The sequence below is a fragment of the Hemitrygon akajei genome, chromosome 30 (genome assembly GCF_048418815.1).
Source record: "Hemitrygon akajei chromosome 30, sHemAka1.3, whole genome shotgun sequence".
NCBI lineage: Eukaryota > Metazoa > Chordata > Chondrichthyes > Myliobatiformes > Dasyatidae > Hemitrygon > Hemitrygon akajei.
This window is the reverse complement of record NC_133153.1, coordinates 4,011,782-4,028,495: the sequence shown is the minus strand read 5'-3', so window position 1 is coordinate 4,028,495 and position 16,714 is coordinate 4,011,782. Positions and strand designations below refer to the sequence as shown.

At 39.9% G+C, this 16,714-nt stretch overlaps 1 protein-coding gene across 1 annotated transcript in view; it reads left to right on the top strand.

Moving 5' to 3' along the window:
• LOC140718759 (protein unc-13 homolog C-like) overlaps positions 1-16,714 on the top strand; it is a 337,501-nt gene that overhangs the window by 80,419 nt on the left and 240,368 nt on the right. The window contains exons 5-7 of the mRNA XM_073032872.1: positions 1,798-1,866; positions 8,024-8,113; positions 9,694-9,822. Coding sequence (XP_072888973.1) covers positions 1,798-1,866; positions 8,024-8,113; positions 9,694-9,822 — 288 coding nt within the window. The remainder of the gene's footprint in view (positions 1-1,797; positions 1,867-8,023; positions 8,114-9,693; positions 9,823-16,714) is intronic.

Genomic DNA, 16,714 nt, shown 5'->3' with positions numbered 1-16,714 from the left:
GCTGCCCTATTTTCGGGCACCTTTCTGTATATACGTCTTTGATGGTGAATAGGTTGGTACCGGTCATACATTGGTCAGTTTTGAGTACCCATTGTAGAGCCTTCCTGTACACCACAGTGCAGTTTCCATACCATGCAGTGATGCAGCTGGTTAGGATGTTCTCTTCTGTGCATCTGTAGAATGCCGTGAGTTTGATGTTCATCGTCCATCTCTCTTCAGCCTCCTTGGAAAGTGGAAGCATCGGTGAACTTTCTTGTTCAAGTAGGATGTGTTCTGGGATACGAGAGGTTGTGGAAGATGTGCACTCTCAAGAGTTTGAAACTGCTCATAGCTCTTCTGTCACCTCTCACATACATTTTTCATGGTTTTAAAAGTCATTTTCTGATTATTAAGCCTCAGTTTAAATTTTAAGTTGTGAGACTATCTACAGCTGTTGAATATTATAAATATTATAAATTATTTTGAATAAGGGACTGAGGAAAGCAAATACTACTAGATATATCAATCTGTTTTTCAGGAGTAAAGAAAGCACTCAGTACTAACTGCAACTATCAACACCTGGTTGGATCCAGAGTCTTTACAAGTTCTATGGAGCCAGAGAACAGTGGGGCAGTGGGTTTGGGGGTGGGAGGTAACTAGTCCTTGCCCCTGCTGTATGAAATGCCACCAAATGGAGACTGGATGTGTCAGACATGTGAGGCAATCATTCCAAGAGTGGAGAAAAGGTCAATGGATTTCTTTTGTTAAGAATTTCAGAGATCCAGCTGGCTCCACTGGACTGTCCTCAGGGTATTACAATGCCCAAAGGACCTTCCATTGGGAAGGGCCTGTCATATGACAATGATATTGACATATGGGCAACGTGGATGTAACAGAGTCAACTGCCTGGCCCACTGCAGCTAATTGAATCATAATGCCACTCTATCTGTATAGCCACACAAATTAGTCATATATTAACTCCATTTGCTAATGTGCCTACATAACAGTTTAAATGAATGTCACTCATCTATTGCAATGTCAAACTTATCTGAAGTTCCTATTAAGTTACAATAGATTAGGCATGAAATATTTCCCAAAATATGTGAAAAAAATGGGGCATTTTTATAACCGCTGCTGCCCTAAATGAAGTTCCTCAGTCCCATCCAGTCACTGACTTTTCATCAACTGAATGGAAACAAAGGAAGCAAAAGCCAAGTAATGATGTGTACGGTAGGTTTTGTTATAATATCCAAACACTTACTGTAAAAGCAATTGGTAGAATCCTTCCATGCAGATGAAGGGCCTTGACCCAAAAGGTCAAATGTACACTTCCTTCCACAGACACTGGCTAACCTGCTGAGCTGCTCCAGCGCTTTGTCAGCTGGTGGGTTTCTCTGCCACACATCCCTCAAACTTCTGAAGTTTCATAGTTTTTGGGGAATCAATAGTTAACCTGAATTATGAATTTGTGAACAATGGCCAGTTCATATTATCTTCAGATTACCTGTAACATTTCAATATATATTTCTGTTCTTCATGATGCTATGACCTCATACTTGGTATGGGAAGGGCAACTTTCCAAACTTAGGATTCTGATGATTTTATCAGCAGTCATCAACCTTTGGTAAGAAAAATTTGTATAACTTCAAAACAAATTCTTATTCCTTACAGGTAATAGCCAACATAAAATTGCATAAAATGCTAAAACATGAGGCATTCACTAAATATATCACAGCAAGGGAAATGTCTGCTGGACAACTAAAAGACGCTCATTTTTCTCAAATACATACAAAAACTTCTGTTTTATTTGTTTTGCAGAGAGAAAAATTTATAAAACTCTTGGATCAGTTGCACAACTCTCTGAGGATTGACCTATCTAAATATAGGGTAAGTATGGAGAAAATGAAAAATGATCTGTTCCAAAGCTGTCTACACATTACTGAGTATAGATTTTTAAAAATCTTTAGTTCCAGTTTCTTCACATCCTAGGAATTTCTCCTCCTTTTTTTAATATCCAACTCTATGTATATGCATATATAAATATATATGTACAGTGGCATGCAAAAGTTTGGGCACCCCTGGTCAAAATTTCTGTTACTGTGATTAGTTAAGTGAGTAGAAGATGAACTGATCTCCAAAAGTAATAAAGTTAAAGATGAAACATTCTTTTCAACATTTTAAGCAAGATTAGTGTACTATTTTTGTTTTGTACAATTTTAGAGTGAAAAAAGGAAAGGAGCACCAGGCAAAAGTTTGGGCACCTCAAGAGATTTGAGCTCTCAGATATCTTTTACCAAGGTCTCAGAACTTAATTAGCTTGTTAGGGCTATGGCTTGTTCACAGTCATCATTAGGAAAGGCCAGGTGATGCAAATTTCAAAGCTTTATAAATACTCTGACTCCTCAAACCATGTCCCAAAAATCAGCAGCCATGGGCTCCTCTAAGCAACTGCCTAGTACTCTGAAAATTAAAATAAATGATGCCCACAAAGCAGGAGATGGCTATAAGAAGATAGCAAAGTGTTTCAGGTAGCTGTTTCCTCAGTTTGTAATGTCATTAAGAAATGGCAGTTAACAGGAACAGTGGAGGTCAAGTTGAGGTCGGGAAGACCAAGAAAACTTTCTGAGAGAACTGCTCATAGGATTGCTAGAAAGGCAAATCAAACTGCCCGTTTGACTGCAAAAGACCTTCAGGAAGACTTAGCAGACTCTGGAGTGGTGGTGCACTGTTCTACTGTGCAGCAACACCTGCACAAATATGACCTTCATGGAAGAGTCATCAGAAGAAAACCTTTCCTGCGTCCTCACCACAAAATTCAGCATCAGAAGTTTGCAAAGGAACATCTAAACAAGCCTGATGCACTTTGGAAACAAGTCCTGTGGACTGATGAAGTTAAAATAGAACTTTTTGGCCGCAATGAGCAAAGGTATGTTTGGAGAAAAAAGGATGCAGAATTTCATGAAAAGAACACCTCTTCAATTGTTAAGCACAGGGGTGGACCGACCATGCTTTGGGCTTGTGTTGCAGCCAGTGGCATGGAGAAAATTTCACTTGTAGAGGGAAGAATGAATTCAATTAAATACCAGCAAATTCTGGAAGCAAACATCACACCGTCCGTAAAAAAGCTGATGATGAAAGGAGGATGGCTTCTGCAACAGGATAATGATCCTAAACATACCTCAAAATCCACAATGGACTACCTTAAGAGGCGCAAGCTGAATGTTTTGCCATGGCCCTCACAGTCCTCTGACCTAAACATCATCGAAAATCTGTGGATAGATCTCAAAAGAGCAATGCATGCAAGACAGCCCAAGAATCTCACAGACCTAGAAGCCTTTTGCAAGGAAGAATGGGCGAAAATCCCCCAAACAAGAATTAAAAGACTCTTAGCCGCTACAGAAAGTGTTTACAAACTGTGATACTTGCCAAAGGGGGTGTTACTAAGTACTGACCATGCAGGGTGCCCAAACCTTTGCTTCGGGCCCTTTTCCTTTTTTGTTATTTTGAAACTGTAAAAGATGGAAATAAAAAAGTAATCTTGCTTAAAATATTAAAGAAATGTGTCATCTTTAACTTTATGCCTTTTGGAAATCAGATCATCTTTTACTTGCTTGCTTAGCTATTCACAGTAACAGAAATTTTGCATGCCACTGTATGTACATACAGTATATATTTGTCTGGTTGTGTTTTTAACTGTCTTGTATATGTGCTTGTATATGTGAGGACTGGGCTTCAAAGCCACGGATTCACTTAGCGGGAGTCAGGTATCGGGGTAAGGACTGGACCTGAAAGCCACGGATTCACCTAGCAGGAGTCAGGTATCGGGGTAAGGACTGGGCCTGAAAGCCATGGATTCACCTAGAAGGAGTCAGGTATTGGGGTAAGGACTGGGCCTGAAAGCCACGGATTCACCTGGTGGGAGTCAGGTATCGGGGTAAGGACTGGGCCTCAAATCCACGGATTCACCTGGCGGGAGTCAGGTATCGGGGTAAGGACTGGGCCTCAAATCCACGGATTCACCTGGCGGGAGTCAGGTATTGGGGTAAGGACTGGGCCTCAAATCCATGGATTCACCTGGCGGGAATCAGGTATCGGGGTAAGGACTGGGCCTCAAATCCACGGATTCACCTAGCGGGAGTCAGGTATCGGGGTAAGGACTGGGCCTCAAATCCACGGATTCACCTGGCGGGAGTCAGGTATCGGGGTAAGGACTGGGCCTGAAAGCCATGGATTCACCTAGCAGGAGTCAGGTATCGGGGTAAGGACTGGGCCTCAAAGCCATGGATTCAACTAGAAGGAGTCAGGTATCTGGGTGACAACTGGGTTTCAAATCCACGGATTCACCTGGCGGGAGTCAGGTATCGGGGTAAGGACTGGGCCTCAAATCCACGGATTCACCTGGCGGGAGTCAGGTATCGGGGTAAGGACTGGGCCTGAAAGCCATGGATTCACCTAGCAGGAGTCAGGTTATGGGGTAAGAAATGGACCTTAAAGGCAAGGTGTCGCCTAGCTAGTGTCGGGGGCCAGTCGACGGATGGCATCGGTAGGCTGGGCTTCATGGGGGGCAGTGGGAGGGGAGGTGGGTATCTTGGGTCTCTTATTACATGATTGTGATCTGTGTGTGATTTTTGGTAATGCGTCTTTGCGCCTTGACACTTCCTTGTTTGTCTGTATTCATGAGCTTTCATAAATGACAATTAAACTTGAATTGGATTAAGTTGAGTGTTACTGGTTAGAGAAGTCACAGAGCTGTTGGGTTCTGCACCAAGACTACACAGGCTTATCCAGACAACTCAGAAATGTTCAGCAGAAGTTTTGAGTCAGTTCATAAGGAAGGAGTGCTGTGGAAGATCTGTTACTGAGCATTGCTGCATTCTTGTGCTTCTCTTCTTGACTTTTGGGTAAATAAAGGAAAATCTCACCTCGGTTCAGGTGAATATCCTGAGCTTGGACTGAAAACGTGGATTAGGATCCAGCCAAAGCCAGGGGTCAGCAGCATGAGCAGATGAGAGGCTGGAGTAAGGAACAGGTACCCAGCTGGCCTGATGAGCTTGAGATTAGAATGCAGTCGGGAACAAGAATGGGAGGTTGGGTGAGTAGGGTGAAAAGGAAACCAACATTCTAGTGTCTGAGCCCGTTCGTGTGTGTGTGTACACACATATGACAATTAGGTGTGCACGTGCCAGTTGTATATATGAGCATTGATTGTCATTTGGCAAAGTTTGATCTCTCCAGAATAATTCTGAGTCTGATGAAATAGATGGAGGGGTAGGTACGGGGGTGGGGGGTGGTGTGGGCGACATTGAGGATGCAGGGAGTTGGCAGAAGGACTTAGACAAATTAGGGGAATCGACAAAGAACTTGCAAATAGAATATAGTGCAACAAAGAATATGGTCATGCACTTTGGTAGAAGGATCACGGTGTAGACTATTTTCTAAATGGGGAGAATGTTTGGAAATCAGAGGCTCAAAGGGATTTAGAAGCACTTGTGCAGGATTTCCTGTTGGTTAACTTGTAGGTTGAGTTGGTGGAAGGAAAGCAAATGTTACGTTAGCACTTATTTTGAGAGGACTAGAATATAAAAGAAAGGATGTAATGCTGAGTCTTTATAAGGCACTGATCAGACCACATTTGGAGTATTGTGAGCAGTTTTGTGCCCTTTATCTAAGAAAGGATTTGCTGGCGTTGGAGAGGGTCCAGAGGAGGTTCACAAGAACAATTCCAGGAATCAAAGGATTAACATATGAGGAGTGTTTGATGGCTCTGAGCTGTACTTGCTGGAATTTACAAGAATGAAAGGTGTTCTCATTGAAATCTATCAAATACTTAAAGGCCTATACAGAGTAGATGTGGAGATGATGTTCTCCATAGTGGGGTAGTCTAGGACCACAACTCAGAATAGAAGAATGTCTCTCTGGAACAGAGATGAGGAGGAATCTTTTTAGCCAGAGGGTGGTAAATCCATGGAATTCATTGCCACAGACAGTTGTGGAGGCCAAGTTATTGGGTATATTTAAAGCAGAGTTTGATAGGTACTTGATTAGTAAGTGCATCAAGGGTTTTGGGGAGAAGGTAGGAGAATGTGGTTGAGAGGAATAATAAATCAGTCATGATGGAATGGCTAAACAAATCCAATGGGCCAGATGACCTATTTCTGCTCCTATGTCTTATGGACATTGATTTGAATGCTGGAAATGTAAGTATACTTTAAGTGCAAATGGCTTTAGCATAGATGGGTATCACCATTAGCATGGACTGGCTGGGCTGAAGACTTATTTCTATAATGTATATTTCTAGTGTGATAGACGTTGACTAGAGTAGTGGGCTCACCATATAAAACCTGAAGGGTGCTGGTGCATAATAGCCACCACACAGTAAAAGAAATAACAAACAGGCAATTTCTACTCCTTAGTGCATAGTTCAGAACGTGGAACACCAGGATCTTCGTGGATAATCTCCAACATGACAGGGCTGAATGCTGCTCTACTATCATAATTCAGACACTTTTACATCAATGTGACCACACTGTTTGTGACATGAGGAACAGGAGATACCAGACTAGTGGGACACTCTATGGTGGGGAAAAACAGGAGGGTTAATACCATCTCCATGGAATGAACTTCATCAGAAAGAATAACTTAAGTTGGCATCTCAGTCACTTCTCAGGAGGAATTAGTGGATTAATTTTATGAGTTTTTGCCTCATTCTAACAAGGAAGCAATGTGCTGCAGTCATTGTGCAGTCACCTCAACCATGGGACGTTCAGGCGAGCTCAAGGAGTTCTAAAATAAAGCAGTCCTGATCCACATTGTGGAAACAAGCTGAGTGTCCTGGATGATTTCCAAGCCAGGGGGATTGGTGCACAGGTTTCAAGGTGTGATCAGTAAGGCTGGTTTAGTAGCACTGTCTGGAATTCCCTGCCTGTATGCATTCCAAAAACAGCCAATCAGGGCTTTTCCTAACAAGAATTGGATTGGGGCTTAAAGAAAGATAATTACGATTTGCAGGGTTACAGGGAAAGTGTATGGAATTGGGAATGTCTGGAATACTCTAGGTGGTGCTGTTATGACTTTCAGATGAATGATATCATTTTCCAAAGTAATGCTGAGCTTGGTTCAGACCTGTGTCAGCAGACGCTGAACAGAGGAATCTTTATGAAATGGTGGATGAAAAATATCTCATTGCTGCCCAGATGCTACGCTGAGCTACTTGTTGATAACTGACATTCTACCAAGTTAATTAGTCAGCTTGGTACATTGGCCTTCATAAATCAAAGCTTTGAGTACAGGGGATAGGATTTTACGTCGAAAGGACCTGGATTAATTATTATTGGCAGGAGTTATATTTAACCAGAGGCTATGCTCGTTCTCACATCTGGATGTTGCAGACAACAATAATATTTATTTCCTTTCCCAAATTCAGTATGTGCTGAGTTCTGAACCATGTCAGAGGTTGTTCTCTATCTGTCTAGATTATCTGGGATTGGAGTTACCAATGCACGATCCAAAGGTTCTGTTAATCTTTATGACAGTACAGTGATATTACAATCATATCTTACTGAACAGATTTTCAGATTTTATTTAACCTAAGTCCCAAATCCACAAACATGATGTTATTTCAATTCACACATCATTTATCCAGGCCTCTAAGATTCTTATTGAAACAGTTTAGCTTCTGTACTGTTGTATCAATAAATCTAAACTCACCCTGCAATAAAATGGTTCAAACATTTCGATAAACCAGCAGCCACTGCAAAGCACAGTGGGAATGCTCCTTCCAACAACCACTTACCATCAACCATTCACCCCACCCTCTCTATGTTCCATCTCTAGACCCACAAACCAATATCCAACATTGGGATATTTTGTAAAGTGAAACAAAGTGATTAAAAAAAAGGCAAGAGCTTGCATTGTGTATAACAAATGATGTTGAATGAATGCTCATGAGTACAAAATGCCCACAAACATCCTAAGCTGCACTTTTTAAGACTATTTAACAATTTCCAGCATTTCAAATTTATTAAGCAAAGTATCATTTTCCTAGGATAATTTCCCAGCAAGTAATCCAGAAAGGCTGCAAGACCTGAAGTCAACGGTGGATCTTTTGACCAGCATTACTTTTTTCCGTATGAAGGTATTATACCTAAAGTGCTATTATATTGAATGAGGTTCACTAATTATTTTAACAAAGGCAACTTTAGTCATTTTTTTCACAACAAAAGTTTGTAATTCACATCACCTCATGAATTTTTCGGCATTATTGTTTAGCACCCCATCAGTTTAAGTGCCTTGGATCTATTAAAAAGTGTTGACTGCAACACTAGAATACTATAGAACTTGATGTATCACAGAGTGCTACTTACAAGTGGTCATTTGCTCATGCAAACTCAACACATTTAATATCAATGTTATCAAAGAATGAATTACTGTATATATTATGGTTAATTCTATTACTAAGAATCTTTTGTTAATTTATCCTTTTTGGATTTGTAGTTCTATTGAAATCTGGGGTAAATTTTAATCTCCCAAAACATGTACCTTTGAATGGGCTTGTTTGATAAGATTCTGAACCTCCTTCCACATGGAGAGATGACATGGTGTTGCAATAGAAGGTCTTAGGCCTCAGGTCATAGTCAGGGGACAGAGGGCTTTGGGATAATCAGCAATTGGAAGCCATAGTGAAGGTAGCGGCCTAGATCAGTTTGGTTATCTAACCCCATATTACTGCCTACCTATCCATTTAGTGGAGGTAGGATATATGCAGGCAACCTGTTTTCTCCCAAGTACTCCACTACAGTACAGCAATATAGCACAGGAACAGACCCTTTAGCCCAAAATATCTGTTCCAAGCACGATGCCAAATTAAACTAATCCCTCCAATCTATGTAGGGAAGCTCCTCCTTTATCAATCACCTCCATCACCTCCTGAAAAAACTCATATCAAGTTAGTAAACCACAACTTGGCTGCACAAAGCCCTGCCAGAATTGGGATATCAAGAACCACTGGACATAAGTTTAAGGTGAGAGAGGAAAGACTTAAGAGAAACTTAAGGGGCAACCTTTTTACGCAAATGGTGTTATCTATGTGGAATGAGCTGCCAGATGCAGGTACAGTAACAACTTTTAAGACAGCTGGACAGGTCAGTGGACTGGAAAGATTTAGAAAGTTATAGGGCAAAGGCTGGAAAATGGGACTAGCTTGCTTGGGGCATCTTGGGTGGCATGGAGTGTTGGGCCAAAGGGCCTGTCTCTATGACTTTACGAATCTATTTCTGAAATGCCGTCTGACTTCAGCTTCCTAAACCTTTCATGTGCTTCCTTTTCTTTTTTTTTTGACTAAATTTACAACTCCTCTATTCATACAAGGTTCCTTTAGCTTATCATCTGCTCCCAATCTACTCTTCCAAGCTCCTGTCTAATATGCTGCAATTTGCCATGCCCCAGTTTAATTCTAGATTTGCCTTTCTTCATCACTATCTTAAAACTTAAGGAGTTAAGTTCACTGCTTTTAGTACGTTCTCCACTGAAATATCACTCATCTGACCAGGCTTGTAATATATTATTAGTGACTTAATTTGAAATACAATTAGAATTTGAATCTTTTGCTCTACCACAGATGCTGACTTCATGCATACATTACCACTCCATTAAAAATTTGCTTATTTGCACATCTGCTTTGCAACATTGTGGTTCAATGAATATTAATAATTACAGGTTCAAGAACTGCAGAGCCCTCCTAGAGCAAGTTCTGTGGTGAAGGATTGTGTCAAAGCTTGCCTGGACTCAACGTACAGATACATTTTTGACAACTGCTATGATTTATATAACCAGTTGCTGGACCAGGTAATGGATTTGCTCTTCATGTTTTTTAAAGTTTCAATAATTAACAATTGACTGGAGCATCCAGACAATGTGTAGAAAATAGTTCATTGCCTCAACCAGAGACCAAGATCTTTAGATGTGTATTTAATTGCAGGTGTAACATCTCATTATTAGGAAACATCTTTCAAGTAACATTTTACTGAAGGTATTGAATAAACATCTATAATTTTTTCAGCACATCCAGCTGGTGGAGAGATTGACTGATTAACTAATGATAACTGTCTTTATAGGCACCAAACTAAATATAGATGACAACACACACACATACAGTTCTGGAGGAACTGAGCAGGCCAGACAGCATCAATGGAAAAGAGTTAATAGTTGACATTTTGGGCTGAGACCCTTCATTAGCCCTGATGAAGGGTCTCAGCAAGAAACATCAACTGTTCTTGCTCTTTTCCATAGATGTTGCCTGGTCTGCTGAGTTCCTCCAGCATTGTGTGTGTGTTGCCTTGGATTTCCAGCATCTGGAGATTTCTCGTGTTTGTAAATATAGGAGACTCCATTGTTACAGAAATCTAGCAATGAGTTGTTATTACTCTCACAAATAAAATATACCAACTTGATAACCAAATAGAGGATGAACTGAAGCATCTGTGAGACTTTCATACTTGGAGGAAGAAAGCAGCCACAAGGAATTCTCCAGATAATGTGGCCATTACCCATTAGAAAAAAGAAAGGAATAACTTTATGTCTGTGGTAAAGGAGAAAGTCACAGGCTTAACACTGGTGAATCGCAATGTATTGTGTGATGTCGGATGTCAGGAAGGGAACAGGGCTTGAGAACAGTTTCATTGAACATAGAATACTGGACAGTATAGCAGAGGAACAGGTCATTTGGTTCGCCATCTTGTGCCACACTAATTAAACTAGTAATTATGTGCCTGGGAAAATAATACTGGCTTGTTAGAAACTGAAATTTAGTTAAACAAAGGGATAGGAATTGCTTTATTATTGTCACATGTACGGAAGTACGGTGAAAAACTTGTTTTGCGTTCTGTTCATACAGTGCAGTTCATTCATTATGTGCTGTGTCATATTTTGAGGATGATCCTGGTCTTTCCATGACCTTGATCGTTCTTGGCAAGTACAGTGCATTACCGTAGTACAAAGTAAAACAACAGGATATAGAATGAAGTGTAACAATGACAATAAGGTGCCAGATCATAACAAGGTAGATTGTGAGGCTGAGTCCATCTCTTGACTGGTTCCTTAATGTGATTAGATGGCTCTTCACCATACAATCTACCTCATTACGATCTTCTTTACCTACAGTTTATTCTAACTTGTTTTTTTTAACTCTGTTCTGCCTCAGTGCTCTGTGCAATGCTTTCATCTGTATGAATAGTATGCTTTTCGCTGTATTTTGGCATATGTCACAATAATAAACTAATTCCAAAAGGGAACCATTCAATGTATGGTAACAGTGGGATGGAAGCTGTCTTTGAGCCTGTTGGTACATGCATTCAGGCTTTTGTATCTTCTGCCAGATGGGAGAGAATATGTCCAGGATGGATGGGGTCCTTAGTTCCTCTGGTTTCTTAACTGAGGCAGTGAGAAGGATAGACAGAGTCCATGGAATGGAGGCTAACTTCATTGATGTGATGAGCTGTGTTCAAAACTCTGCGGTTTTGTTTTGTGTTTACTTGTAGAACAGTTGCCATACCTAGTTGTTAGGCATCTAGATGGATGCTTTCATCGACAAATCTTGGTAAGGGTTGATGGTCACTTGCCAAATTTCTTTAGTCTCTTGATGGAATGGAGGTGTTTGTGAGTTTTATTGGTTGTGGCATCTATGTGATTAGGCTAGGACAGGCTTTTGGTGAAGTTCACTCTGAGGAACTTGAAGCTCTTAATCCTCTAAAGCTTACCAAAGTTGAAGACAGGAGCATGTGCACCACTCTCCCTCCTAAAATCAATGACCGGCTCTTGTTTTGCTGACATTGAGAGGAAGGTTGTGAGCTTGACACCATGTTACGAGGCTCTCTATCTCCTTCCTGTACTGCAACTGTAAATGTTACACCACCCTTTAAGAAGGGGGAGAGGCAAAAGGCAGAAAAATACAGACCAGTTAGGCTGATTTCAGTGGTTGGCAAGATGCTAGAGTTCAATATTAATGATGAGGTTTCAGTGTACTTGGAGGCACATGATAAAATCTGTTGCAATCAGCATGGTTTCCTTAAGGAGAAAACTTGCCTAACCAATTTGTTGGAGTTCTTTGAGGAATTAATAGGAAGAATAGACTATGGAGAGTCAGTGGATGTTGTTTATTGGATTTTCAGAGGGACATTGACAAGGTCCCATACATTAGGTTGCTGTATTAGATTAGTACAGGAAAGATACAAGGTAGAGAATATGGGCGGAATGGCAGGTGGCAAACAATGGGAATAAAGGGGCCTTCCTGGTTAGCTTCCAGTGACAAGTAGTGTTTTTTTGGTGTCGGTGTTGGGATGCTTCTTTTCACATGATTGATGTCAATGATCTGAAGGGCGGAGTTGATAGCTTTGTGGTCAAGTTTGCAGATGATACAAAAATAGGTAGTGTTGAGGAAGCAACGAGTCTGCAGAAGGAATGAGATGTATTGGAGAAACGGGCAAAGAACTGGAAGATGGAATACAATGTAGGGAAGTGCATAGTCCTGCATTTTGGTAGCCGGATTAAAGCCATAGACTATTTGCTAAATGGAGAGCAAATTCAGACATAGGAGGTGTAAAGGGACTTGGGAGTCCTTGTGCATGATTCCCTAAAGGTTAACTTGCAGGTATTAAGGAAGACAAATGCAATGTTACCATGCATTTTGAGATGACTAGAATATAAAAACAAGGATGCAATGCTGAGGCTTTATAAGACATTAGTCTGACTGCACTTGGAGTAATGTGAGCAGTTTTGGGCCCCTAAGAAAGGATGTGCTGGCATTGGAGAGGGTCTAGAGGAGGTTCACGAGAATGATCATGGGACTGAAGGGTTAACATATGGGAAGTGCTTGATGGCTCTGGACTTGTACTCACTGGAGTTTACAAGTATGAGAGGGAATCTTAATAAAACCTAATGAATATTGAAAAGCCTAGATGGAGTGAATGCAGAGAGGTTTAGAGCTAAAGGCTACAGTCTGAGAATACAGGGATGTCCCTTTAGCCAGGGGGTTTTAAATCTGTGAAATTCATTCCCACGGTTGGCTTTAGAGGCCAAGCCCTTGGGTTTATTTAATGTGGAGATTAGTGGGTTCACAATTAGTAAAGGCATCAATAGTTAAGGGGAGAAGGCAGAAGAATGGGGGCGAGAGGGAGAGTAAATCAGCCATGATCGAAATGCGGAGCAGATTCGATAGGCTGAATGGCTAATTCTGCTTCTACTTTATGTCTAATATTCTTATGAGCTCATTGTTATTTGAGATATATTCCATTACGGTAGTATCATCTGCAAACTTATGAATGGAGCTAGAGCAGATTATGGCCACACAGTCATGAGCTTACCGTGAGTACAGTAGGGGCTGAGGACACAACTCTGTGAAGCACCATATTGAGAATATGGCAGAAATGTATTTACACATTAAGTGCAGAATTCCAAGATTTTGACCTAGTAATGCTGGAAAGCCAGATGATAGTACTGTGCTGTGCTATATAAGTAGAAAATCAATATTATTTGATTACTAGTAACAAGCATGTTCCACAAACAATACAATTCACTCTAATGCTGAAAATTAGAAAATGAGGTGACTTACTATTATAACATTTGTACTTGTAATTTTAAAACTTTATTCCTTGGCAGAAGCCGTTAGACTGATTTACATATGAGTACAACTCAAACCACAAATTTCTATTTATAGCAATGATACATCTATCACTTATTTATTGCGTTTTAGTGTGAATTAAACACTTTGCATTTATTTGTCATATGCAAGTCGAGTGATAATGTACCTCCACATCCCGGAGGGCAATATTTGTTCAATCAAGACACAGCAGTGGTGCTTTGTAAATCTTCAGATTAATTCAATAAGAGCTACCAAATGGACCAATTCCAGATGAAGTAATTTTAAGATTGATACTTGCAAGTCCAACTAGTAACTACCAGCCTGCTAAAAATAAGTTTCTTGTCACTGTGGGATCAGAGAATGGCTATAAGGCTTGTAAAATGTCACTGCTTATCTGCTGTAAGAATTGGAAGTTGGTGATAGCCCAATGAAAGAAAGAGCCTAAAATGCACAATTTACAAAACTGAAGCAATGTTATTGGGTATACTGAGTTGTGTAGAACCTCATATTATCCTTCATACATGTTGTAAGACAGTGTAGACCAGATTGGTCTCAATTCCAATTTATGTCAAATATCAGGTCAGAATATCAACTCTCCCAAGTGCAAATCATGCTAAATCTTGCCAATGGCAAAACAGTCTCAACATGTTGGACTTCCTCTCTATAACTTGGGTAAGGTGAGGAATATGCACAGCTCAGCATATTAAATCTGATCACTGGAGCCTGCTTTCACACAAAGCTTACAATCACCCTTGCCTTTAGTAGCCATGCAGGTCCAGGCTTTGCTCTGACATACTGAGACATTCTCCAGGCCTTGCTACAAAATGAAGGGCTATGTTTGGCAAATTGGCTTCTGATGGCAGGTGCTGAGGACCCACATTTCATCACCATTATAATCTTTTGATAGGATTTAAATAATGAAGCAAACACAAACATGTAAAAATATCTTTCAAACATACATGTTATTAAAATTAATTCTAAATGAAAGATTAAATCAATTAACAAATAACTTCCTACCTATCTGCCTACTTGTTGTGATTCCATTCAGATGACATGCAAGATTATGTTTACTGGTGTAAAGCTGAGGGGTCAGATACAAACTGCCGATGGTTTCAGCACTGAAGCATGCAGGTGAAAATCAGAACTGAGTTGATCTCACACTATAGCTCTCCTGAAGCATGATGTAGTTCAGGGAAAATAACTTTGACAAGTTCATCAATAAATGCTTGAGGAGATTTTGAAGACCATGCAAGTAATAGAAAGCATACTGAACATGGTGTATTTCCTGAAATTTTATATAATTCCCTGTTTTTGGCACAGGGCATCAGAAAAACTTTTCTCTATCTTTTGAAAACTGAAATGCATATAGTTTAAATTTTATGAAAGTTGATAGAATTGGACAGTAGATGGGTAATCCCATATTGTCAGTTTTGTGCCATCAGTAAAAGTTTAGATTTGCTATTCACAATTTAAAAGCTCATTTCCATCAGAGTTGCCATTTCTGAAGTCCAAAGTGCTAGGAAACAGCCAATTTACAAAATTGCTGGATAATTTTCAATTCACAAGCAAATCCAGTAAATGTTTTAATTTTGATGTTATAAAAATGAATCAGGTAATGATATCGTTTGTAATATGTAAATAAAAGTCAAATTACATTCATACATCTTTCCACTTTTATTTCAAAGCATGCAAATGCTTTGGAGTTCCTTAGACAAGAGTCAAAGAGCATGACAACAGGCGCTTTGGCCCAGCGTTCCATGTTATCTAAGATTCCCTTTTGCTCATGTTTGGCCCATATCCCTCCAGACTTTTGCTATCCATGTACTTGCCCAAGTATTTTTTTAAAGTTGTTAATGTACCTGCCTCAACCATTTCTCCTGTTAACTCATTCCATATATACTGATCAAACTCTGCGTTAAATTAATTTGTCTCACAGACACCCTAAACCTATGTCCTCTAGTTCTTGATTCTTAGTTTTAATTTGAATTACATTTCTTCTTTACCTCTTGATTTAATTCAGGCAATAGCTTTAATATTTTTTATTCTCAAAGTATTAATTTCAGGCAGGACCGCATCTCAGCTGAACATTAGCTGAGAAGAATAGTTATTTAAAGTAATTTGAGTACCTTGCATTCTTGTCAGCATTCTTGTCAAACGTAACATTTGGTCCAGAAGTTACAGAGTAAGAATCTTTAAGCATGATTTGTCTGCAATATCACACTTACAATAAGCCTACATCTCAAGTAAACAAATCATTTGGTTCCAGAAGTAGCACAGCGTACTTAATGAAATGTCAATTGTGTAATTTCATCCCAAATGAATATTGTTCATGACAAATTAATTACTGTTCAGTATCCTGAAATTTCTCCTATCATTATTAAATTTTCATATCATGATTTGAGAATCTCTGGTCAATTTATGAAAGTTATGATTTAATAGTATTTGGGACTATTACATAACAGGTGTCTTTTTCCTATGATCACAGTTTAAGGTGAACACCAGCCATTTTATACCACTTGGAAACTGAATTTTTTCACAATGTAAAATGAATCCATGTCCTTTAGATTCTCCAGAATAATGTCTTCACACATTTATCTTCAGTAAGATATTGAAACAATTGTTTTAGCAAGAAATGTTTATAATAGAGTTCACTCCTATTAGAATGACAAGCTTATTTAACAATTAATAGCAAGTTTGTGGTTATCAGTGGGCACAAGGAGCAGGGGTGAAAATCTTGTATCCGTGACCAAAAGTTTAAGAACTTATATCACAAACAAGAAAAAAATGGAGATGCTGGAAATCCAAGCAGCACCCACAAAATACTGGAGGAACTCATCAGGCCAGGCAGCATCTATGGAAAACAGTACAGTCAACGTTTTGGGCCAAGATCCTTCAGCAGGACTGGAGAAAAAAAAGATGGGCAGTAGATTTAGAAGGTGGAGCAAGGGGAGGCAGAAACACAAGGTGATAGGTGAAACTTGGAGGGAGAGGGGTGAAGTAAAGAGCTGGGAAGAGATATTGGGCTGGAGAAGGGGGAATCTAATCAGAGAGGACAGAAGGCCATGGAGGGAGGTGATGGGCAGGCAAGGAGATAAGGTGAGA